This window comes from Cygnus olor, chromosome 3, assembly GCF_009769625.2.
Source record: "Cygnus olor isolate bCygOlo1 chromosome 3, bCygOlo1.pri.v2, whole genome shotgun sequence".
NCBI classification, from domain to species: domain Eukaryota; kingdom Metazoa; phylum Chordata; class Aves; order Anseriformes; family Anatidae; genus Cygnus; species Cygnus olor.
This window is the reverse complement of record NC_049171.1, coordinates 34,908,035-34,934,572: the sequence shown is the minus strand read 5'-3', so window position 1 is coordinate 34,934,572 and position 26,538 is coordinate 34,908,035. Positions and strand designations below refer to the sequence as shown.

At 34.7% G+C, this 26,538-nt stretch overlaps 1 protein-coding gene across 5 annotated transcripts in view; it reads left to right on the top strand.

The window, feature by feature from the left end:
• The window catches only part of LOC121066996 (pleckstrin homology domain interacting protein), a 115,501-nt gene that overhangs the window by 79,173 nt on the left and 9,790 nt on the right, over window positions 1-26,538 (top strand). For all 5 annotated transcript variants that reach the window (XM_040550890.1, XM_040550887.1, XM_040550889.1 and 2 more), the window contains 16 exons: window positions 1,100-1,240; window positions 2,058-2,134; window positions 2,843-3,074; window positions 5,106-5,225; window positions 8,862-8,969; window positions 9,416-9,540; window positions 9,713-9,795; window positions 14,199-14,310; window positions 14,520-14,581; window positions 16,115-16,270; window positions 17,832-17,952; window positions 19,776-19,901; window positions 21,832-21,904; window positions 22,292-22,342; window positions 22,650-22,799; window positions 24,397-24,549. In XM_040550890.1, coding sequence (XP_040406824.1) covers window positions 1,100-1,240; window positions 2,058-2,134; window positions 2,843-3,074; window positions 5,106-5,225; window positions 8,862-8,969; window positions 9,416-9,540; window positions 9,713-9,795; window positions 14,199-14,310; window positions 14,520-14,581; window positions 16,115-16,270; window positions 17,832-17,952; window positions 19,776-19,901; window positions 21,832-21,904; window positions 22,292-22,342; window positions 22,650-22,799; window positions 24,397-24,549 — 1,890 coding nt within the window. The remainder of the gene's footprint in view (window positions 1-1,099; window positions 1,241-2,057; window positions 2,135-2,842; window positions 3,075-5,105; window positions 5,226-8,861; window positions 8,970-9,415; window positions 9,541-9,712; window positions 9,796-14,198; window positions 14,311-14,519; window positions 14,582-16,114; window positions 16,271-17,831; window positions 17,953-19,775; window positions 19,902-21,831; window positions 21,905-22,291; window positions 22,343-22,649; window positions 22,800-24,396; window positions 24,550-26,538) is intronic.

Genomic DNA, 26,538 nt, shown 5'->3' with positions numbered 1-26,538 from the left:
CACAGCTGCTTAGCCAAGCTTTACTACAGTTTTCAACAGAAAGTAGTTTTTGTTTTTGGTGAGAAAATTTAACATTATGTAGCAACTTTCATCATTTGGGACAGGAAAGATCTCACTGCTCCAGAAGAAAAAATGTAAGAGGAGTAGGTACAAGCAACTTATCCTACTAGAATGCTCAGATAATATCAGCACCTTTCTGTGGTCTGTTCCAGTTCTTTTTGCTTCATCTCTGGTGTTGTTTATTTAAACATATCAGCACTTAATAGATATCTGAGATTTCCCTTCCGGAAGAATTAGAGCACTGGGGAAGGATACCACCTTGTGTGGCATCTAGGAAAGTGTACAGAAGCTATTTCAGTGGGACTGATCAAGTCCAAAATTCAAGTACACATGCCAAAAAAATTAAACAGAACTATTGAAATTGAGATCATAGTGCTTAAATTTTTTTAAGGGTGGGGGACTAATACAGGATTACATTCAAGTATTTAGAGCAAGTGTTTGTGTTACATATTCTAAGCTTTGTAAGAATTCAGATTCTTTACAACTGACTTGCATTCAGTTGAACTCTTCTGTGCATCATCTTACCATTTAAAGGCCATTTCTTGTCATACAGGGACGACTAAGGGATGCATTACTGTATGGTCTCTCTCTTCTAACAGATCTGACCCTTCAGGTGCAATATAACACATGCTAGAGCTCTCTGTAGGAGTCCCCTTTCTGCTGGGCATTTTCATTAGTGTAATTTTGAGCTGTTATAAACTCTTAGCAGCCTATTGGTTAACTCTCTATGTACCTTGTTGAGAATGATGAGTATTAATGATTAAGATACAAATTTGTTATTGATATTTGGGAATAAATTTTAATTTGCCCAGAATATACTGAACTACTTGGTGCTTATATTCAGATATTCATGCATGTGTTTTATTCATCAGCTTTAGTTGTGGATGTGTGACTTGTTTTGATTTTTCTAATGTTGAAACTTGCATCCTTTTGCTACTGCAAAAGTTGCTTCCTCCAGTACTACTGCTAAATAAAATTCTATGTATTAGTAAAAAAGTATGCTCAAAAATGATCTGTATTGATTTTCATGTCTTCACAGAACCATTCTCATGATCATTTACTAGACACTAGTGACTCAAGAAAACAGCAAGCTAACCAGCACAACTACCGTACAAGATACGCATTAGAAGAAACTGCACGACCTCCTGAAGAGTTAGAAAATGGACACAGTTCCTCAGATGTAAGATCCTTAGTCGTAAGGCAGTCTTATAAATTCCATTTCTATTTGTTAAGCTTCTGCTTCAGCTAATTAAACTTAGTTCTTAGTTGAAACTCAGGTTACATTTTCATTGTGGGCTTTCTTTCATCTCTTTAAAAGTAGATGTTGGCTCATGTTTCAAAAGCTGTTGCATGTGTTTAGTTTTGCCTAAAAAAAAAAAATCAACAAATGGGATTTTGCAAAAGCATTTTGCAAAGTCAGTGTGTGTGGTGTTAAATCTTTCCTAGATATGTGAGTCTAATCAGTATGGCCTGTATAGTCTGTCAGCATGGTCACCTGCTCTAAGTGGCCCTGCTTGAGCAGGGTGGTTGGATAAGATGACCTCCAGAGGTCCCTTCCAGCCTGTGCTTCTGTGAGGTAGCTACAGTGGAGAAATGAGTATTTAAGGTTTGTCCTAATTTTCATTTGATAGTAATTGAAAAGATGGAGAAGTACCACATTTAAAAAGTTTGGAAATCATTTTTCAAAAGGTAAGCTAACCTTTTTAAATGGAGATTGAGAAGCACTTACGGTTCCATTGCCTATATCTTCAAAAATGTTGCTCTCCATTGTGCATCTCTCCAGGCATAGATACTTTATTTCTTTTCATTTAGTCTGTTAAAGTAAAGTGAATATCTGCAAATTAAAATGTCTTTTAACAATGTAAAACTTCTAATGCTCTGTGTTTATAAGATATGTAAAGCCTGGAAGAGTCTTAATCAATTCTGAATTCTGAAGAAAACGCATTGTCTTTCCCTCTCCCTACCCTTTCCCTCTCCTTCTCCCACTCCTTTTTTAGGAAGGAGAAGTAGTTGTTGCCAGTGGTGGAACATCAGAAGATGATGAAAGAGCATGGCACAGCGATGGCAGTTCTAGGTAAGTGACAATATACCTTACAAAGTCCTGCTTATAAATTTTAAATATTCTTGTCTTCTCTGTAAACAGTTAAGTAATAACTAAAACATGTACATTTAGAAGATGACAGAGAACTTAAAACTTTCAGGATTTCGATTTCATCTGTATTATTGACTAACTAAAATTCAGGAAATGTTTCACCCTTGTTTGCCAGCCGCAGAAGTACTTCCCATTGGTTTTGCAGGAAGGTTGTGCTTTGCAGGCAGGCACGTTTCAGGCCTGTAATAGTAGATTCCTGTGACTTCCTCTACTGGCCCTTGGTTTGAAATTAAAGCAAAGATTGAAGTAATTTCAACCCATTCTTTGTTTCTTCCTGAGCAGATATTTTTTGTTAATATTTGTTCAAAGTTCTTCAAAGACAGAAGTCATGAGAACAATATCCAGGCTTTAAAATGTATCATCTTGAACTGACCAAGTGAATTTAAGATTTATTAGTTATACTAAAAGATGCTTCTTACAAGATTGAATGATTTCAAGGCTTTTGTTTTACTACCATTTAACTTGTAGTTAGAATATAGGTTTTTAGGAAGCGTTTTTAAACAAATTATAATTATCTAGACTGTTAACTCTAATCTTGGATTGGATCATATTATATAAACTTATGTACTCTGAATAACTTTTTAACTTCTGCTTTTTAATATCTTTTTATCTTTTGCATGTCATACATAGTGACTACTCTAGTGATTATTCTGACTGGACAGCAGATGCAGGAATCAATCTGCAGCCACCAAAGAAAATACCTAAACTTAAAACAAAGAAAGCAGAAAGTAGTTCAGAAGATGAGGAAGGACCTGAAAAACAAAAGAAGCAAATTAAAAAGGAAAGGAAGAAAGGCAGTGAGGAGAAAGATGGACCATCAACGTCACCAAAGAAGAGGAAACCCAAAGAAAGAAAACAAAAGGTTAGATGCACTTCGTATATTAAAGGATGTTCACTCTTACTGTCTTAGACAAAGTTAGATGACTGATTCAGTTATGTATGCAACTTAATATTGTGTAATTTGAAAACGTGTCTTTTACTAGTCTTTAGTGACTCTTGTAAGTCAGATGATAGATTCTTGTACTTAAATGCTTTCTAAATATGAGACATTTCACTTACGGGACATTTTTGATGTCCTTAATGCCATGTTATCTCGGACCAGATATTCCTTTTATAGGGATATACTGAGTATTGGTGTAACATGTGCCTGGTTTTTTTTCAGCTGTACTTGACAGTCTCCTCACTTTATTACAACTTCTTTTTAAGACTGAGCAATCATGTCTTTTTTTTTTTTTTGTCAATTCCATCATGTGTGATGTTTGCACAAGAGTACAGGGTTTTTTTCTTTGGTAGGGCAGACTCAAACATGCTTACTCTGACAGGGAGAGAGTTTGGAGAGAGATGATATAAAAAGCTTTTATAAGCCTGTAAATGGTTTAGAAACAAATGTATACGGAATGATTTCCTTCCTTATTTTGTTGCAGTGAAACCTCCAACAACAGGCATGAAACTCAAAAAAGATCATTTCCCCATTCTACTCCTACCCCCCAAAACCAAACTTGAAACCAAACTTGAGTATAGAATCTGATTATGGAGCTGATTAGTAAGGGATTTAGTAGAGTTTCAGAAATTACTAGACAAATTCATGGGGATTAGTCTCTTCCTTATTCAGTGTGATTATTAACTGTGGTGGCCTGAGTTCAGGCTCGGCTTTGAGGAGGTTGTAAACTGCTGATTAATGTGTGAAATTATAACAAGGGAGGAATTTGTTTAAAGATTGTTTCTTATTTCCTTCCCATAATTCACCAATGAGCTGGACAGAATTAGCTCTGACATTACATCATTTTTTCACAAGACAGACCTGTTTGAACCTGAAAATCCATAACACGTTTTTTATTAGTGATTTATTACACTGGAAAGGTTCTGTTTTGATTTTTTGTTGTTGTTTTTAATTGTGTGTACGCTTTTCCCTGCGATAAATTCCAGTGGTGCGCTCAAAGCAGGTCCCATCCTGGTGAAACCATATTTGAATTTGTGCCCTGGAATGACATCTGGAGTATTATATTTGCAGTCTGGTGGTGCAGGGTCTTCTGTCAGTGGCCATGTAGCTTTCTGTACACGTACAAGGTTCTGTTAAGAATTCTAAAGCAACCTTGCTTGGATGGTTGTGCAGAAACCTTTATTTACCTAATCCAGGTCATTTCCACATGCTTTACCTCTGTACACTCATTAATCTATTTCTCCCCATTTTACAGAGTTCCTTAATGGGAGGAAACTGTATAGTTGTAGTGTCTTGTGGGCCAAGGCAACCATGTGATTATCTCACTAGTTAGACTCTTTTTCAGCCTAAGACACATTATCTCACTAGTTAGATCAAGCTTCATCAAAAATAGTTTTCAGTCCTCCTGAGATGCCTGATTGTTTGCTGCCTGTTATCTTTGAGGGATGGAGGTTTGAAACATACCTTTAATAAGGAGAAGGAATGGGAAAGGTAACTGTAGAACCTGTTCTCTGCTTACTGAATCTTGTTGCTAAATACACATTTGTGATTATGGCTTCTGAATACAAAAAGGTTAAAAGTGAAGGCATGCATGCAATTTTTTAGATCATATTTAACAATTTTTGTTGTAGTCTTTCAATATTTTGTCTAATTGGTTAAAAAGAATGATGTATTTCAGTTTTATTTTTCTGGGCATGAGTTATAATTCTTAAATTCAATCTTAAATGCAAAAGATTGATATTTAAAAACAACTTAGTTCTTTAGATTGTTATTTTTTTGGTCTTGATGTTTTTACTGTAAGCTGTAATTAAGATTTATTTTCACACTTTCCTTTTTACTTTAAATATATTAAGGGAATGGCAGTCAATTTTTAAAAAAGCACTTCCCAAAACACAGGAATTCCCCAAATGTTATTTTTTTCTCATATTAACCTTCTGTGTGCATTTTCTTTAGAGGCTGGCTGTAGGAGTTCTGGCAGAAAATGGTTTGACACTGGAAGAATGGCTGCCTTCAGCATGGATTACAGACACTGTTCCTCGTCGATGTCCATTTGTACCGCAGATGGGGGATGAGGTATTGTAGTTTTTCCACTGTTCTTCCTTCTTTCAGCTTGTTTTTGTCTTTTTTTTGTCTTTGTCTTTGCATTTTTTTCCAGAAATTTAGTACCACTTATTATTGGAATATTTTGGATTTTCTTCAAAACATTCTTTGATCAGGATGAAGTTTGCATTTGCTTCAAATAGTCTTTCCCATGCTTAAAAAATGTTCTGCACATAATGGTGCTTTGACCTTTGTCTTCCGTGCTGTTACAGTAACATTCCTCCTTGTACTATATTCAGTGTGTGACTTAGGGCACACTTACACAAGCTGAGATGCTTTATCTAGTACAACTAGGCCTTTGTGGTAGAGCGTCTTGTACCTTGAAGAATATGTATGAAATTAAATACAAATTTAAGTATTGTTTGGAAAACTTCTGTTTGGGACTTGAAGTAAAAACTGGGCATGAAACCTTTTTGAAGAAGAGAGGAAGAAAAAGGTGATGGTGGTGTTTTTTAAAAACTTCATTTAATCTGAAAACAAGCTGTGATGCTGTTCTTTTTCACATACGTGGCTGATGCCAGAAAACTTCTGCTAGTCTCTTAAGTCAGAAAACCACAAGAATAATTTTGTATATATACATACATTTTACATGAACTAAACTAAAAACATTTTGTAAACATGGCTCAGATGTCTCAGAATACAATATCAAAAGGACACTCACCAATTTCTACTTTGGAATATATGAAATGTGAACAGTATGGTGAATTTCATGAATAAGTATTATGAAATAGAAAGTAATATTGAACACCAGAGCCTGTGCATGTTTCCTAAATTCCCACAGGTTAAAATAAGAGGAAATAGCTGGCTTATTCTGTAATGTGTAGTCTGTTGGCTCTTTGGGGAGCAGTGTGTTTCTGAGGTACTAAACAGAGTTCTTGTGTAGGTCAGATCTTTAGAACATAGTTGGAGAAATACTTGACTTGGTGGCAAAGTTGGTTAATTTTGCTCCTGAGCTGCAGCTATTTGTTGGTATCACCTTAGAAACTGAATGGAGAGCAGTGGTTGTATGTACAAGAAGTTTTGCTTTTGTTTTTACTGGACAACCTCACTGATCCAGTTTGCAACATAACTAAGCAAGAATTATGTTCGCATCATTAGTGAGCAAGGGAAATAGGAATTCAAGTCAGAGTTGCAATGGAGAACATGCTTACGTACTTATACCCTCCAGCAAACATGTTTTGGAGACTGTGCTGTTCAAAAGATCAAATCCAAACAAATACATTTGGTGCCTGATAGCATCTGGATACGGTGAAGCAGCCAGGGATTTATCTGTACCACATTACCCAGGAGACTTCGTCATCATACCCCAGTTTAGTAAGATAAACTCCGGTGTTTGGTTTGGCACCTGCTAAATAGCTTATGCACTGTGTACTAGGAGTATTTAAGTAGGCTACATTCTTTTGCTGAAAAATTCTTTATATTGGTGAACAGGAAATTTCCTGTGCTGCATCTAGAAAGTAGGACTAGTTGCATCAATAGAGAATACATTAGTAATCAAGCTGCTTAGTCTAAAATTCTCTGTGTTGTTTGCTTTTCATGGATTTGCTTTATGATGATAAATAGCTTCTTTTCACTAGAAAGTTACTTTTGAGATCCACAGAAATAAAAGATAGGTTTAATTAGAGAAATATGATGAGAGAAGAAGTCTCCTGTGGGCTTGGAACATTTTGGTGGGATGGTTGATACATTTCGTAAGATTTGGAAGGAGAGAGTTTTCAAATTTGTTCTTTTACAGCTGTGCAAACAAGTAAGAAACAACAGTAGTGCTATATTTAGGTATGCCGAGTATATAAGAATAGCACATACCATCCTTTTTCCCTTTTTGAATACTGCCATTTAAAGACCTTTGTCATGTGTCTTGAGGAATAGGGGACACATACAAAAGACACGGGACTCTAGTTTGCCTGGCTGATTACCCAAGTACAATACGTAGTCTTTGTAATATTCTGTTTTTAACGCGATAAAGAACATTTGTGTCTGGGTACTGCCACAAACATCCAGAAGCAAAATCTTGATCAAGATTAAAAATACAATTTCCTGGAAAAGAGCACAAATTATTTTTTCCACAGATGTCTTTCAGAATTGTTGTTTTGATGGAAGGCACAATGCATGGAGCAGTTTTCAAAGGAAAAATATCCTGCTTTTGTAAACAATGTATTTTTGAAGGTTTAGCAGAAACAGTAAACGTAGAAGGAACTATTTGTAGCCTGATCCACTCAGCTGAATTTGTTGTTGTTGTTAAATAACAACAAAAACCATTAAGGTGTAGGAAACAATTATCACAATGTTGAAAGTGTAATTTAAGTTGCTATTATTTTAGAGGAGTCTCCTAGAAGCCTCTGTTCCTCTTCCTGCCGGTTGGGATCTGACAGTGCATTGACTTCCATGCCTTCTGTAACTGCTGTGCTCTTTTTTTGCTTTCAGGGTATTGTGCATGTCAAATACCCTGAAAAGCAAGTTTATAAGAAGTTTATGGTGTGAAGTAAAGCTTAAGAGTCCTCTATTTAAAAGAAAAAAATGCCATATGACAGCAAGAAAATTCAGTAACAGTTAATGTAGAAACTTGGCAGATACTCTTTATGGTATTTTATGATACAATAGTTTTGTGAAGCATGTGGAAATACAGATATTAGTGTTTGTCTTTATAAATGTATTTTAAAACTTATTCAGGGCTCTTTACTTTTTGTTGTTGTTGTTTTAGGCCTTTGCATTTAAGTTATTCTTCTTTTATCCTACTTGATAGAAATCTCATGTTTATGGTTTGGGACCTTTTTAGAGGATTTGTATTTGGTTTGCATTGTATTTAGAATATACTTCTTTATAAGATCTTTGTTCTAATTAGTTTCAAAAAGCTCAGTTTTGCATTTCACAAACATTCCTTGAATGTAAGTGTAAGATTTTTGGCTTACTTCTTTATTGCAGTGGTGGTTTATAACAAAAGCCCTCATCCAAGTGGTATCAGGATCAGGTAAAACAAACAAGAGTCTAGTCTGTGGAAATTTGTAATGGATGGGTTTGAAAGGATTTGTCATAAGCACTTGAAACATCTATTTTTAGTTTGTTCTTGTCTTTGTTAGGCTGTTTGGTGGTATGGAAATGAACACCAAGATCTTACCAGTAGAATAGCCAGTAGCTGAATTTTCCTTCTAGAATATATATCTTGTTCAAAAAAGATGCAATTAACTCAATTTAGTGGTGGCTGATTGTTATCTTAGGGTTGTCTTACAGTGGTGAAGGAGCAGGTGTATTAGTGGGATTTATGTTACTGTCACTGAATTGTGCTGCAGTGTAATGATTAATAGATGGTTTTGGTTTTGCTCTTGAAGTTGTTCTGATTTCGCATGTGCAATCTAGGATATTGTGTTCATATTGAAAAAGGTGTTGTAAATCCTTTCCCACTTTTTCTGTAAATGAGGATAAGTTTCTGTGATGCCTGCTCTGACTGTCCACTTAATTTTATTTGAGAACCTGTGACTTATGGAGGAGAAACAGACAGCAAAGAATTGACGATGAAAGAGAATACATGCATTACATGGCAGCAATACACTAGCATTTTGACTTCTAAAAGTCTTCATAACTTCTAAGATAACTGTCCCATTTCACTCTTAGGTCTACTATTTCCGACAAGGTCATGAAGCATATGTTGTAATGGCTAAGAAGAACAAAATATATAGTATTAATCCCAAAAAACAGCCATGGCATAAAATGGAATTACGGGTATGATTTCTTTTTCATTTTTGTTTGGCATCTGAATATAAAAATAAGTTTGGAAACTAACTGTAGAAAGATTCTTGATACATATTTCTAATACTGTGCTCGTAGTATTTTAGATAGATATAAGGGGAAAAAGTTAACCTAATAGTCAAATGAAATCAAATCTTAATCTGTACTTTTTCTTTGAGCCATTTTAGCAAGTTATGCTAAAATCATGCTTTATCAGTTTATGCTGATTTTATGTGTACTTTGGTTACATCTCATAACATTTTTCAAACAAGTTACGATACAAAATAATAATTTGGTTTGAAAGACTAAATTTCTAATATTTGATTTTGACATGTTTTGGCAGAAATCCGGTATTTTCAGTATACCTATATTTTCACGTTTCAGAAAGTTGCTAGTCATCGTAACTTCCGTGATGGTATGTAATATTTTGTTGATTCCAGGAGCAAGAGTTGATGAAGATAGTTGGGATTAAGTATGAAGTGGGATTGCCTACACTATGCTGTCTTAAACTAGCTTTTCTTGACCCAGATACGGGTAAACTAACTGGAGGATCATTCACCATGAAGTAAGCACTAGTATATTCAAATTACTTTTTTGTAATTTTGGGTTATTGTGAAAGTCAGTGTCATGACTGGAACTCTTGCTTTTGAAGTTTTGAATTCAAAATGTTAAATTATGCTTTACTTCCTGCTCTTGCTATTGTATTGCTTATTAGTTTTGTGTTCTGTTGTGATTAGGTACCATGACATGCCAGATGTCATAGATTTCCTAGTTTTGAGGCAGCAGTTTGATGATGCAAAACATAGACGATGGAATATAGGTGAGTTGTGTGAGTTTGTTTGGGCTTTTTAAGGGTTTGTTTGTTTTTACGTCTCCCTGGTTTCATGATAAGTTATTACAAAGTAGGTTGTGGTAAATAAATCCTTAATACTATGCTGGAAATGGAGGAAAAGCTTTGGCCATATTTGGATATGGAGTCCCACTTTGTCCTTGACTGAAGCTACAGGCAAGCAAACAAAATATTAAAGGTGTTTTGTAAAAGAAAATACAAAAACAAATCTCAGTTGTGTGTTTGCAGGGAGGAATGAAGAATAAATTTTTAGAAATCTGGTGTTTATTATGATGTTCAGGTGTTTATTGGTAACTGATAACTTACTTTATCCTATCTGTGATTGAAGGCCCTCTTAAAACTGCATTGTTATTAGAGGTTTTTTCCCCAGATTTTCAGGCCTGCTTATTTCTGAAAATACAGAAACACTTTCTCAACCATTTGGTATTTATATCCTCTAGATTGCACAAAGACAATGCCTTTCACATCTATTTTTGACTTGTTTGAGTAAAGCATTGTATACTGGAGAATGTTAATGACAGGCAAGTCCTCCAGTCAGATCAGCTTCCTAGTCATCTTTTCTGTGCAGTAGAAAAGATCACCTTTTAACAATGAAATCTAACTAGGGGGAGAAAAAGGTGCAGTACAGCAAAATGATTCTCTAAAGGTTTTTTTTTTTTTTTTTTTTTTTCTGGAGGTCATGAAATACATGTTCTTATTCCTACGAACATCCTTAGATTGTCCCTGAAACTTAAAAGATTGAGCAAGTATTACTGATTCTTCGGAGTTCAACATGAGTTCTGTTCCCCTAAGAGAGAAATTTGGTTTTGATACCATGTTTGTAGATTTCCAGACACCTTTTAAGTCCTCTCTAGTATCTCAGTATATTTTGTAGTGACAAGCTCCTGAAAGTGAAATATCGATAGCCTAGCTTTTTTTTTTTTAAACCAATTCTCAGTGTTAAACACATCTTCTGTAAACTAGCAATGATTGATGTATGCATTCAATTCCTTCGGCTCTCCTATTCAGGAGCTGTGACTAGCATATACACAGCTGACTTGGTGGCACTTTTTACTGCTTCAGGCAAAGCATCATATAAAAGAGTGGAGGATTTTATTGTAACAACCTGATGGTACATCTGATTGCCTGTTCAGAAGGAACTGGTATAATACATGTTTCTGCAAATACACTGCATCCCTTCATCTATACGCATTATTTCATTTTTGATGTCCTCTCCTAAGTTCATTGTGACTTAAGTAGCTTGAAGAAGTGGCACAGATGGATGTTAGATGCTCTTTCTTACCGATTTTTACCTGATTTTTCTGCCAGAAAAGATGAACTGATATCATGTCCTTTGCACATCATGACATCCTTGCTTAGTGTGTGTATGCATTCGCAGTATATAAATTACATAATGCCCTATTAATACTTTACATGAATTTGTCAAAAAGAACAGCTAGCCTTCAGATCTATAGGGAATATGGATAAAGACTCTTGGCTTCTGAATCAGTAGGAAAATGTCCCTCAATTTCCTCTTTAAAGATCATTACAGCTGAAAGATCCCTTAAGTGTCAAGCTTGGTTAACACCTACTAAGATGTCACCATGCTTTGCTGTTTCTTGATAGGTATGGATCTGTGGTCTCCTCTGCCACAATGTAAATGTTTTCCCACAAGTTTATGGCAGCAGTAAAAGAATGAGTGCCATACCTCATATGTGAACAGCCTAGCCAGAAGTCAATTGTCATGACAGAAATTCAGGAGTAGTGGAGGAAATTTAAATTGTTAGCCCTTCTAACAAGGGCTCAAGGTTCTGAGCACGGGTAGCATCTCCTTCCTAGGCTGGCAAGTATATTTCCAGAAACTTGAAGTGTGGAAAGTATTTTTGTAAGCACCAGAAGCATTTATCAAGCCTTCAGTGCAAATAACTTGAGTTTCAGGTCAACACTAATACAGAGTTTATAACTCTGACAACTGTGTTTTAGAGTTCATTGTTCAGTTCCTCTTCTGGGTGGTAAGAGTAGCAGTAAAATAGTCTCCTTTTGTGAGACCATACAAAATGGTAAGGCAGAGATAGCAAAAACACTGATAAAATTGTTACAGCTCTTCCAGGAATCTTCTGAAACGCTACCCTGGTCTCTACTTGACACTATAGATACTTTACTAGTGTATGCTTATTTACCTGGAACAAACCCTGCCCTGTTTTGTTGCAGTGTATAACACAATATATAAATGTTCCATGCAGTTCTGGTTTGTTTTCTCAGGACTACCGTCATTATCATTTCTTATTCCTTTATGATTTCTGCCGCTTAGCCTGCAAATCAATGTTTTTAGAGCTACCCTTTAGAGAGTCACTGAATATTAAATTTTCTGGCTCCACTTTAAGTCATTAAAATATTGATCTCTTAACAATCGTTGTTGGTGGTGGGCTTTTTATGTGTTTTTTGTTTTGTTTTTGTGGTAGGCTTTTGGTGGTGGTGAGAGGAAGAATATTTACTTATCTGCAGCATTTATATTTTCTAATACTAAGGGACCCTGTGATTTAAATGTATGAATCTTTTTAAAAAGAGCACATTTCTAAAGGTTGAGAAGTGTTGGATTCTTATTTCTACTCAGATTCTATTTATTGCATATCATTGTCTTATAGTTCAACTAGAATACAAATATCTGGGCTAAAACCTATTCTGATAGGATTCCTTGAGCTTTTGCTATACATATAAGATAGGTGTACATATAAGATAGGTGTACGTGTCTCTTATGTATCAGCTACTTTAAGTTCAACATATATTTTAAACCTCCACCAAGCTAACATCATCTGGTAATACTCAGTTTTGGAAAATTACACGAAGTCCCTCCATTAGTTAGAAGTTTCCATCTAATGTCCACGTAGATGGCTTTCTTGTATCCCACCGATAAAATGACACAGAGGTCACTGGAGAGAGATGATGATTGAAGAAACCGTTCTGTGAGCATTTTCATTCACATGCATTTATTTTAGCATTCTTATTTAGCACTGGAATGCTCTGGCTTTTGAGAAATCCAAAGTGACTGCCGGTGTATACAGTCCTTTAAGTGGTTTTGAACTGCTCAGCACTGGAAAGGCACTCACAATTGTATCTACTCACATTTCTTTGTAAAACTGGTTGGGAGACTGATCTTTACGAGCTCTGCCGACTAATTTATTCCTTTAAAATAGATCATCAGCCCTTGTTTACATTTCTGATCTTGCTTTTAAGATATTTGTGGTATGAATGACTTGGTTCTTTTACATTCAGCACAACTAGGGCATAGTGGAAGTTTTGTGTTTGTCCTAGAATTACATAAATGTAACTAATCCATTAAATTAAAAAAAAAAAATCAGTAAACATTTTGAGAACATTTTGAGAATATACGTAGTTGCTAATAATTCAGACAACTGCAGCAAGAATTTGAGCAGAATGTTGTGTTTTTTCCCCCTTTTGTGGACATACTGGGAAAAAAAAAGCCCTACAGAAGGTGAGAAAGTATCTATAGACTTCAAATCCCATGAAAACAAAAAAATGCTGGTCTGGGAATCTCAGATTTAAATTCCATTTGTTCTTGGATTGAGTTAACTGAATGTTCCACTAAAAAAAAGTTGTTTCTAAATTTTGTAGCCTGTTTTACAGAAAAAAAAGTTAGAAATTATGATGTGTGTAATGTATTCTGATGTCTAATTTTTTTAATAACACTTCTGACCTTTTTGCTCAGCAATATGAATACTTTGCAGTAGTGAAACCATTTCAAATCATCCTAAGTGACTTTGCTAACCTTTTGAAGAAGCATTAATAAATTTGATTCTTCTATCAGTCACATTGCCTGCATTAGTAAAGGGAATAATTGTCTAAGTTGTGTTTAGAAGTTGTTTATACACACAGCTGAAGAACACCAGGAACCAAGGAGGATGAGCTCAGCAGCATGTAAAAGTATTCCCTGTACAGGGGTGTCAGTGTGCAGTTATTTTAAGATAGTGTGTAGTATTTAATAGAAGTAGATTGTGGTTTTAAAGATATAACATTTATATCTTTATATAACATTTATATGAAATATAAATATATATTTATATAACATTTATATGAAATTAAGAAATAAATTCATATATAAAAGTTATGTGGATATATTTGCAAATCATCAATTGCTTCTATTTATGCTGATTATTAACTGTTTCGTTTAGGTTTAAAGGCAGCATTCAGAAATAATTTAATAGTTGTTTTTTTTTTTTTTTAAGAATAGGATTCATAATTGCCTGTCGATGCTGTAAATGTTTAAAAGGGTTTCTGAACTCAAGATCTAGCTGAATGTATCTGAAAACTGCTTTTCAGAGGAGGAGGAAGGAAGGAGCCTTGTATTGATGTAATTATTTTGTGTTCTTACCTAGGTGATCGTTTCAGATCAGTAATAGATGATGCTTGGTGGTTTGGAACAATTGAAAGCCAGGAACCTCTTCAGCCCGATTATCCTGACAGCTTGTTTCAGTGCTACAATGTCTGGTTAGCAAACTTATCTAAAATCTTTTATTTTAATTAGATATTTCATTTGAAGTACTGACTGAGCAACTTCCTTTTATTAAATTCAATCATGCATCTCACTGTACCAGTTTATTTTAATATTCTCTAATAAATAAGTTAAGTTACAGACATTAAATAATTACTTCGTTTAAGCCATATTAGTAGATAATTTAAATGTGGTTATTTTTAAGCTGGGACAATGGGGATACCGAGAAGATGAGTCCTTGGGACATGGAGCTGATACCAAGTAATGGTATGGTACATTCATAATTTAATTTGCTTTAAGAGTTTATATGAAGAAGTAAAAAAATGTTGTGTGATTTCACCTGTTAAGGAGTGAAGTACCACAAACCAGTTGCATCTAAATAACGTTATGAATTATTAAAATAAATACGGATCAACATAAACAAACTGTGATCTTTCCCTTAGGAAAGACATACAACCATACTTAGACAAACAAAATGGATGTTAGATTTAACCACTAGATTTAACAATCTATTTTGAGGTACAAAACCTCAAAATAGATGACATAGAGCTGCAATTAACTTCTTGTACAGTTAGCTTTGAAGATAGACCTGTGACCATGTCAGCTGTAAGGAAGCTGACTGTTCTGCAAGCTGTTAGCCTGCCAGCAGGTAATCAATGCATTGAAGACTCAAGATGCACCAGTGAGAGAGTTTGATAATAGTAGGATTTGCTGCCTGTCTGGTTCAGAAGTTGTTGCAGTTAGGCATTGTACAGAGTGGGCAGTATAACATGGGCACTGTTTACAGATCATGATGAGAATATTATATTTCTTATTTACTCAGATTTTTTGAAGATTTTATTAAAGTCTGGTTAAAAACACACACACACAAAATTAGCCTCTTTTTCCTTGTGTTTTCCCGGAAGGTTTTGACAATTTTGTCACCCACAAGTAACCATAAATATTTTTTATTCTTTTAAGTTGTGCACGTTTCAACTTTTTGTTGAACCCTTCTTCTAATTTCTAATTCTAATTTCAACCCTTCTTCTAATGAGTACCTCTTACAAGTCAAATACAGAAGCTAGTGTGATAACATGACTAAAGTAAGTAACTAAAACAGGCAGACAACTGAACCTGAATTTGTTGCTGTGTCCATAAATACTGATTTTTGTTACACCTCCTTTCAAAAAAGCAAAAACAAAAAAATGTTAAAGAGGAGCACTGTGCATCATTCACTGAAAATCTAGCTGTTACATTACGAATTTAGTCGAAGTCAGCAGGCCCTTAAGAATGCCAGGGTGATGGTGTTTCAGTTTGCTTGCTCAGTAGCTCTGCTTTTAGCATTTGACCTCACAAAACTGGCAGGGTAGAACCACTAAATGGAGACTGTTTTATTGTCTAACATCAAAGCCATTATCTTAAATTCCATCTGAAAATCATCAACCGCAAATCCTAGTTACATTACCAAGAATTTAGGGTTTTAAGAAAAACAAGCAACATGAACTTCAGTTATGATAAAGGATTACCTTAGTTGGTTCTAAAATAAATTCTACAGTTAGCTATTTTGAAGAAAGTAAATCTTGTTTAATGGAGGACTTGCACACCAAATTGCATCATAAAGATTTAAATTTTACATACAATAATAGAAGGGATACTGAATGCATCAAAAATGTTTTTGAGCAAATCAAGAACTATGCGTTTGTCTTGGTTAGTAGAAGGATGTTATGTATATTTGAATTAATTTTTCTTAGTTACGTGGGTCTATGTATTTCACAAGATACAAAGATTTGTATTTTATTTAGTTTTCATGTTACATTCTAGCTGTATTTCCAGAAGAACTAGGAACTAGTGTTCCTTTAACAGATGATGAGCGTAGAACACTGCTCTACAAACCTCTGGATGGAGAATGGGGTTCCAGGACACGAGATGAGGAGTGTGACAGAATTATTGCAGGGATAAACCAACTCATGACTCTAGGTAAATCCTGGATATTATAAGAAACATTTTTGTATTACATTTTACAGACTATGCTCATGTATACTTCTGAAATTACCAGTATCAGTAACTGTTATGTTGTGAAAAAATACACCTTTTACTTCCTGATTAACTGGAACAGAACTTTGTTAGCACATTTTAAATGTTTCATATAGTAAGTACACATAAAAGCCTACCCTTTCTCTTAATTTCAAAGGTAACTATAGTTTTTTGGTAGATAATTTGACATATACTAGGGGTTTGGGTCTTGATAAAAACAACTACTTGATTTTTGACATTGTGAAGTACAGGCTGAATCACAAATCTCTTGTATGTTCTGTGATAAGCCGGCAGTCTTGGCTCTTTGGGTAACAGTGGTCATAAATTACATATATATAGGTTGTCACAGATGATTACTTTTATGATTTTGAATTACTCAAAGTGACAAGTTTCACAAATCCCAGAAAACTATTGAAATACTTCTAATACCTAAATATCCCACATTATGACTTCTTCGGTGACACACTTAGTAAGAAGCTTCCTTTTGCTTCCAAAAGAAACAAAATACCTACATAGTGAAGTAATCTAAATTTACAGAATGACATAAAAAAATGAGAAAATGAAGATTTGGTTGTTTTCACTGTCTCATCTAAGAGTAACAGTTTTACATTTTGTGTTACATTGTATGGCATACTGCTTAGTTTAGGATTTGACTATAGCATATGTGGTACATACTGGTCCAAAGCAGCAGTTGCTAGAACATTCATAAGAGTAAGTAAACAGCTTTTAGAAGAAGAGCAGTCTGTTTAGCAACAACAAATTTTCTGTTTTTAAAGACATTCAAGGAAGACTTTTAAAGGCTTTTGATGCTTTTCTATTACCGCATTTTCCCTTGAGGTATAAAATGTTCAAATGACATGTTTAAGCATGCGTGATGCTTCTAAGCACAGGAGGAAAAAAATGTGTAGGTGCATAGACTTAGCTTTCTCAGCAGTCTTCTGGCATTATGGTGGATTGGTATGAGATGGCTTCTTTGCTCTTTGGAGGGGACAGGAGATTGTGTTTTGAGAGTGATTTTTCCTCATATCTTAATGAGATCGAAATACTACGATGACATTTATGGTGAGAATTTAATGAATTACCTTGTTTGAAATTGGAAGAGTGGCAATATAAAACCAAATGAAATGAGCCTGTCTTGTAAATAATGCTGAATTGCATATCTTTGTAATGTATAATTCATACATTTAATTTTACTTTTCAAACACGTATATTTTGCATGCACTCGCCATGTCTCTGAAGAGCGTGGCGCTTCATGCACAACAGAATGGGTACTCAGTACAGCGATTGTACTTGCAGCATACACGTCAGCAAGCACTTTAATATTACAAAATGTTCAGAATATGTAGAGTGGTTATTGTTGTTGGTTTTGGGAAAGTGCCCTGCATTTCAAGCATGAAGAAAAGTCATGTGCTGCGGGGGGGGGGGGGGGGGGGGGGGAATTCTTGAGACTCCAAAAGGACTGTTCTGTGGTATATAACTTTGATTCCTTTTAACTTCTGTGTAGATATTGCATCTGCGTTTGTGGCACCTGTGGATCTTCAAGCTTACCCAATGTATTGCACTGTTGTGGCATATCCCACGGACCTCAGTACCATTAAACAAAGACTGGAAAGCAGGTTTTACAGGTTAGATTCAAGTCTCAGGTACTGCTGTGAAATACTGCCAACTGTGGTTTTGGTAGCTGTTCGTCTCATAATACCTGACTTGGAATGGGTACAGGTGTGCTCTTTCTGTTTGTCTAATCCTTGACCTAGGTTTCTATCTTATAAGGTGTGTTAAAAAGGATTGAATATCTCTTCTCCTAAATGCATTTTAGAATTACGTGGTATAAATTCCTGATTATGCAAATTGCTCCATGTCAGATTCAAACTGCAAAACAGTGAGTGCACTTTATCGCTTTTTTTAGTAAGAGAAACCATAGACACATGTAAAGTGTTTTTGTCCTAATAGACTTATTTTTTTTTGTTTTTAAATTTGCATAAGACATTAGATGAAAAATAGCTGCTTAAATAATTGGCCTTGAAATTTTAAATGGCTGGATAGCAACAAAAATAAGTTTTAACTTTTTGATACAGTTTTGATCTTTTCCTAAAATATGATTGCAATTGCTGTATTTTATTTGCAATGAATGTTATCTGTGTAGGAGCATGTTCTTTTAATATACTTCTGTTTCCTTTGGATCTTGGAAACTTTCTGGTTTGGAAATTAGTTTCCCTCTAATACTTCATTTGTAGGACACAAGTGGATAATGTTTTCAGCCAAATTTCAATGTTAATTTGTAGCACTTCAAGTGTACTAACTAAAAATAGCATTCTAAATTAAAATCACTTTTCATTTTCAAAAGTACACCTGGATATTATGTTATGATGCCATAATGCACATACATTTTGTTCCATGTTAATTGTGTGATAAGATATAATTCATCTTTGACTTCTCTAATGTTTTGCAGTCAGAGGTGGCAAGGAATTTTCAGTCGCTTGTGTTTTTTTGTGTTTTTTTTTATCTCGTCAAAAACATTAGCAATTATTTTTGGTCACTATCATACCTTCTTCAGTAAATCACTTTTTACTAGTTTGTAGGATTGCCAAGGCATGGTTAGATGCTATTTGCCTTGTATTGTGCTTTCTAGTGATTTTTTTTTCTTTAATTTGTGTAGGAGGAACTGTTCAGATTGCTTGAGTTGTCTTAAGTAGCTTTTCATGAGGCTTACCTTAGAACATTTTTCCTCCTCTGAAACAGGACTGTTAGGCTGCCTGAATGTTTTTGTTTTTAACAAAAACAACACACACCAGGAAAAAAAAGATCCCCTGTCATTTCTGGCATCATGTAGAACTAAACATTGGGCTCATAAAAATGATAAAATGGTGTCTAAATGCTTGTGCTACTTTAAATATGTTAAATGATCCCCCACTTCAATCTCTAAAGCCCTTGTACAGCATTTCTTTCATTATATTTTCTAGTATGAACATAGAAGGTGGTCTATATCTGTGATTTCTGTGCTGTCAGAGCTTTTATTTGAAATAACGTATTTTTGTTTTTGTTGTATCTTTTTTAGATTGATTTTTTTTCACTTTTTCCTCTGATTGTGCATTGTTTCTCACAATGTTGTGGCAATTCTGTAGTTAGGTCATTAAATCAGAGCTATGTGAGGAATGCTGGTCTTGTCTACCTATTAGAAAAAATATGTTCTTTTAATATTTTTTTTTATTTAATAAATTTAATATATTTTTTAATAAAAAGAGCCTGAGGAAGCTGCCTTCTGCTGGTCATATAGGGCAATATGTCTGTGTCTGTATGTTTTCTATTTTAATGTCAAAATGTGGTGAATGGGATAATAAGATTTAAAGAACGATTTAATACTTCTCCTGTTTTGTAATACATTTTCAGAAATGTAATCTTTTTGATACTTTTTTTTTCCTCATCCCTTCTCCACTTCTTTCATACACAGGCGACTTTCTTCATTAATGTGGGAAGTCCGATACATAGAGCATAACACTCGCACGTTTAACGAGCCTGGGAGTCCTATTGTCAAGTCTGCCAAATTTGTCACAGATCTTCTGCTGCACTTCATAAAGTGAGTTGCTTAGTAGGTCTACTATTTTTCTGCCTCTGATCAAGGTACTTGGCTTTTTGAAATACTAATTTTAAAGTGAGGTAGTTCTGCAGCTTGAATAAACCAGTTGTCTGCTGTTGGGATAGAAAAGAAGCAAATTTGTGTTTACAAAACGAGAGTACATAAGGTTGCAAAACAAGATGAAGTTTTATAATATATTGATTGGTATAGATTGGCATTTTATTTCAACAGTGTATTTTATAGACTTTTTGCTAAATAATAAAAGTGGGTCTTAGTATCTTCATGGAACAATAGATATATTTACAGGTAAGTTAAGAGCTCTAGTATCAAGTTTTAATGCTGCCCGTGTTAATATAACTGGGAATTTAATTCTAAAATCTTTACAACTGGATGAGTCTGAAAATGATGGTTGATAAAATTAAAATTGGAAGCTTTGTAGTCAAAAGAAATAGTCATCTCAAACTTTCTTTTTCATTACTGCCTGTAGAAAAATGGAGTCAGTGAGAAATATTTCAGAGTTCTCACTCAGATCTGCAGACATCTGCAGACCTAAAGTTTGTAAGAGCCTACTATGTCTACTGTCTTGATTTGCTTGTATGTAGTAAATGCTGCTGTTCCTACTTTGTAAAAATGGCAAGATACATTACTAGTTTAGAAAAACATTAAATGTGTTCATTAAAAACATTAGAATTATGTATTTGGAAATCTAAGACTTCTGTAACTGTACATAAATCTTTGAGATCTTTGTTGTCATTGATTTCTGATACTGGCTGAACAGTGAAAAATATTTAACTGTTTCAGATGTTAAAATTTTATTGAAACACTTTTAGGGACAGATATGCATCTGAAAGGTTTCACTGTTAATAATTCTGTTCTTTAATATCTTTGTCCGACATGGCTTCTTTTTTTGATTAATTAAGCAGTTTGGGGATTTTAAGTGTGTAGTTTTAATTGACTTATCAAAATTAATGCACCATGTAGTTATTCTTATTTAATAGCAGCCTATAGCTTGTGCCTATTACTGTACTAATTTCAGTGAACTAGTGATGCATACAAAGCCCAGGCTTTCAAAGATTTTGTTAGGCTTCTGACTCTACCTAGACCACCAAAGGTCAACCCCATGGTTCTAATGAGTGAAATATCTAGATATCTCTGACAATCAAGGGGTTAGTATCTAAAATTAACTATATATCTTAAAAGCAAAATTTGTTTTTCGTTTTGTTGTTGTGGTGGTTTTTTTTCAGCCTGATGTGTTTTTTAATCACCCACTCCACACCCAGTCCCACTGCTAATCATAGTAGCCAATATTATGGATTAGAGTTCCAGTGTGGAGTTGCTGGGCGTTTATTCTTTCTGTTTCTAGTGGCTTGCAATTCTGAATAGTAGAACACCTTTGGACTTTCCTTTCTGTGTGGGAGTTTGCCATGTTATACAAGAAACAAAATTCTGTTTTTGTTTTGTGAAGTTAATTATGTAGGTTTATACAATAACAGCGTTAGTCCTCAGGCAAATAAATACTACTTTTCTAATTTCTTACATTGCAAATATCATAAACACCTATACACACTAAATCCAGTGTAATGTTTCTTATAAAGCTGAATAGGCCCCCAAACCTTTTATGTAGATGGTATAATAGTAGATTTTTCTAATGTTAATAAATTCATGGTAAGGGATTATGGTTTTTTATTTTGAAATGTCACTGTTAAATGTTGTATATTTTATGGAATACAAAAAATATTTTACAGCTTTTTGAACAGTAGATTAGCTTTTCCTAGTACTGTGGACCTCTTAGTATTCTTTTGACACCAAACAATTTATCATTTTGGGGAGGAATGAATTCATAAATATTTTCCTTACTCTGTGCAAAATACAGTTGATTCCATAGGTTAAGACAGAAAATAAATGTTAGTGTGTATTTCTTCTTGCACAGAGACCAGACTTGCTATGACATCATTCCATTATACAATTCAATGAAGAAGAAAGTGTTGTCTGACTCTGATGAGGTAAGTGGTTATGTCTTAGACAAAGGCATTGCTAGACCTGAGAAATGGGACTGATGCCTCTTTCCCACTTGATGTAAAAGTATGGTATTCAGTCACTGTAACAAAGTACAGTGTACTGACAACTGGATGTTTCTTCTTGTTAGCTTGGAAACTGGTAAAAATCCAGCCTCCTCTCCTTCTGTACTGCAGAGAGCGTTAACTGTTTATTGGAGATTCTTTAGACTTCTGAGAGGTTCTCAAACTGACAGTTGCATTAAATGCTTTCCAAAGAGATAGGGATAGGATTGTAAAGACTCAAATTATAAAGTGAAGTATAAAAGAACTCACCTACTCATTTTTGCTTATATTTTTTTAACCTTTTTATGCGACTCATTATCTTGCTCAAAGGAAGAAGAGAAAGATACAAATGTGCCAGGAACTTCCACTAGAAAAAGAAAGGTAAAATCATACTCCGTTTTTTTTTAAATGATTTATAGTGCTGTAAATAATTCACAGTGCGTTTGTAAACAAACAAATATAAATCTGAAAACGTTTTATTATTGTGTAATCACCTTTTGGAAAGTTTTGAACTTACAGTGACTGAAGTGTTACTCTTCTGAGCTGTGCAGTATAAAAGCATTTCTGTATGTGCTGTTGCATATTACTAATTAATGAATTAGAATTTATCCTGCAGGTACCTTTTCCATTTGATTTTGTAAAAACAGCTAGTTTATTTAATAAATAACAGACCATACTGTCATTTCAGGATCATCAGCCGAAGCGGAGGCTACGTAATAGAGCCCAGTCGTATGACATTCAGTCATGGAAGAAGCAGTGTCAGGAGCTGTTGAATCTCATTTTTCAGTGCGAAGACTCTGAACCATTTCGACAACCAGTGGATCTCCTTGAATATCCGGTGAGTGTTCTCAAACAGGAAGACTGATTGTAATACAGTTAGCTTCTTTCATTGTGACTATTTCTTCAACTCATTTAATTGAAACTTCAGGCAGCGTTATTCACAGAACTTTTCTGTCATTGCTTGGTTGTCACCTGATGGTGATATTCATTGCCTCTTTAAAGTAGTTTCAAAATAAATTGTACTTCTCTACTCTCTTAAATACTGTAGTAGCAAAATGTTTTATGTTAAAGGATGACTATGTTGTTGAGTAAACAACATTTGCAATTAAGACACTTGTTTCCCTTTCTGAGTGAAAAATAGTCATATATGAATGGAATATGTTTGATTTCTTGTTGTGACAAATGTTGTCATGGAACATTTTTGGTTTTCATTTTGGACGTGTAGAAAATACGAGTAATTTTCGTATCACAATCATCGGGGCTGTTGGGGAAGAAGTACCGACTGAAGCACTGTAGTGATATTTTATTATTATATTAGCTGTAATAACAATTGAGTTTGTCCAATTTCACTTTCTGCCTAGGTGATTTCACTGGAGTTCAGATGTAACTACAGAATATTTTAACAAAAAGTCTTATTGCCTTGGATCTCTTTTCTAGGCTAGTTTTACCTTAAATAACAAAGCAAAGGTTTTCGTAAGTTTTTCTTTAAAATACCACTCCGAGGTGATCAGCTTGGGGGAAACTATTTGTCTGAGTTAGAAAAAAGAAAAGCTCATCTTTTGGAAGTTGATGGTAGGTCTGTGTTGATGCTCTGGCAAACCATTGGGCACCAAAATTTTCGAAGTAAGCTAAACTTCATGCTGTGGCTAGCTACAAGGAGCCACCTTTTGCAATTCAGATCCTCAGATGATCTGATAGAGAACACCTTACTAGGCTTGGGCATGAAACGCTCTGTTCCCTAGTGTCACAGACCTCTTTAACATTCAGAGGTACTTGCACAGGTTCCATGTGTTCTGGTGGATTACCTCACCTTCTTGTCATATGGGTATTTGAGCTTCTTGTTATGTGGATGCTCTCCTGTTTCTTTCCCCAGCCTAGAAAAAACTTCAGTGGTTGATTTGAACGAGGTCGTATTTAAGCCTGTGGAGTTTTCATTATTTCAGTATTACTTTCTTAAATTGTCAGCTCTCCATCTGGGAGACTGCTCAGGTTTCAGCAGAGATGCACCAAGACTGTCAGCAGTTTCAAATATTATAGCTTCACGTTTTAAAGCTAGTATGTGAGAACAGTATTAGGTTTAGTACTACCACTGAGTTGTTAAACCATCCAGAGTGCTTGTAGTCTCATTTTTATATCAGTTATCTTCATGACAGTATGTCAGTACTTAACCTTTAAGAGCCAGAAATTTTTGAGCTCTGTATATCCAGAAATGTTTTTACAAAATGAATTAAATCTTGTGTCATTTAACTTCTAAATTCGGTTCTTTTGAGTATGTCTGTGAGGTTATGTGTGAGTAGGAAGGAGCAAATGTCTTCAGTGGTTTTCCATATGTACTTTTAAGGACAACGGTTTGCTTTTAATAGATTTATCAAATGCATCCAAATGAAAATAAGCCTTAAAAAATTGTAATAGGTTGTTTTGCTGTTTTTTAACAGGATTATAGAGATATCATTGACACTCCTATGGATTTTGCTACTGTTAGAGAAACACTGGAAGCTGGTAACTATGAGTCACCAATGGAGCTATGTAAAGATGTGAGACTTATTTTCAGCAATTCCAAGGCCTATACACCAAGTAAAAGATCAAGGGTAAGACTTTATTTTTTTGTATGAAAGAATATAGCTGGGGGAAAAAAAAAAGGACAGAAAAACAGATAACATAATTGATTACTTAAAAAAAAAGTTTATTTCTCATTGTCAGACATGAATATTTCTGAGAAAATATTACAACTTTGTATTTTAAAGGAGTGCATGCTGTTTAAATGTCTGAAATCTAATATTGTGCAAGTGTGTTTCAAAAGTATTTCAAGGTGGATCTAGAGGGAGAGCCACACTGAAGGAAAGATCTGTAGAAATGTGATTATATTTTGGGGAAGAAACCAGATTTTCAATGTGCATGCAGATTCACAAACCTACATACTCCCAAATTCCTCCACTTTAGAAGTTGCCCAAAACTGAATTATCACAGAGAATAAAGAATAATGAAATTCTATGTAGTTCACTAGTGAATATTTTGATATCATAAAGAGTCCCTTAAACAGTTCTGTTTCTCAGAAATCTTATGTAAAACACGAGCCTACAAAGCCATTGTTACTGAGCTGATACTGAAATGCCCTGCCAGTGGTAAAGTTTTTAATATTTTCTCTCACATTGACATGTAGGTGCAGTATCTGTTAGAGGTGAAAGGTACACACATAGCTTTTGTTCAGGGCTGCTTAGGCATGTCCAAAGCAACTGTGTAGCTTTTCTTCTGCTACAATGGTTTAGATGTTAGACTGAAATCCTCACTAGCTTCCATGCCTGGCTGTTTTAAACAGCAAATTAATCATCAGGACTTCATTGTCTTAAAATGCATGTACAAAATGTCTTAGTAGGTGGCCTTAGCAAGTAGGTGGCACTGATCAGTGATTGATCTCTTTTCAGTCAGTAATTGTTCAACTCGAGTCCTTTGTCCTTTCATCACATCAAAGTGCGGGGATTTGGGGATAGATCTAGCTTTTTTTTTTTTTTTTTCTTTCCCTCCTAAAAGCAAGACAGGGGAATGCTGGCTGTAGTCTCAGCTCCATTTTTGATTTAAATGACATTTTGGTATTTTTTTCATATTTTTCTAAACTGACTGGTTTAGAATTAAGATTATAGCTCTTCTCTCTTTTACTTAGAAGCAATAGAGAAAGGTTCTGGTGTCAGGAATTGTAATATTTAGAACCTATGTACTTTCATGCATAGGCTTGCAATACTTTATTGTTGAATGGCTGTTTTTATTTGGACTCTTGTTTTTATTCTGACTCTTGTCATTCAGTGATATTTTTAACATCTTACCTTACATCACTGATGCTTTTCTGGAAGAGTAATCCTAAACCCATCAGCTTTTTATTCTTGACACATCAGGCATAACGTTTTTGTCTAGTTTTTACAGATCTTCCTACAAAACTTCCTTGGATGTCCTCTCCAGAAACGCATTCAGTTTCTGTCACTTTCACTGTTTAGGCTGGCACTCAGATAATTCCCTGTGTCTTTAGGTAGGCTACTGCTACAATATTGTCTTTGTGTTTCATATTCCAAGACTGTGGTTTCCTTTCTTAATTTATCTACTCAGTTCATTTATGAGTTTCTGTTTCCAGAATTAATAGCAACTGTGTGCCATTAGTTAGCTGTGATCTGAACTGAATTTGACTGGTTGTCTCTGTAAACCATCCAAGGCTGGAGGAAAAAAATAAAAATGTGTGTCTACATAATTCTAACTCATCTATTGTAGTTTTTGCAACCAACTCACCAGTAGTATCAATCCATCCATAAGAGGAATAAAGTGATGTTCAAATATAGGATATATGGGTGCAGCATAATGCAGAAGATTTGTTTTCTTGACCCTCAAAAAAAAAAAAAAAGTGACAAAGTAAATTCCACTAAGGATCTCTGTTGTTTCCACAGAAGCTGGAAAGGAACACATTCTGGAAAGGCAGTTGGAAAGTGACAGCTGGAAACATGTCACTTCTGATTTTTCATTTTGCTTGTGTGTATGATCTTCAGTCATAGTACACATTTCCAACCATGAAAATACTTAATACAAACCTTTGCATG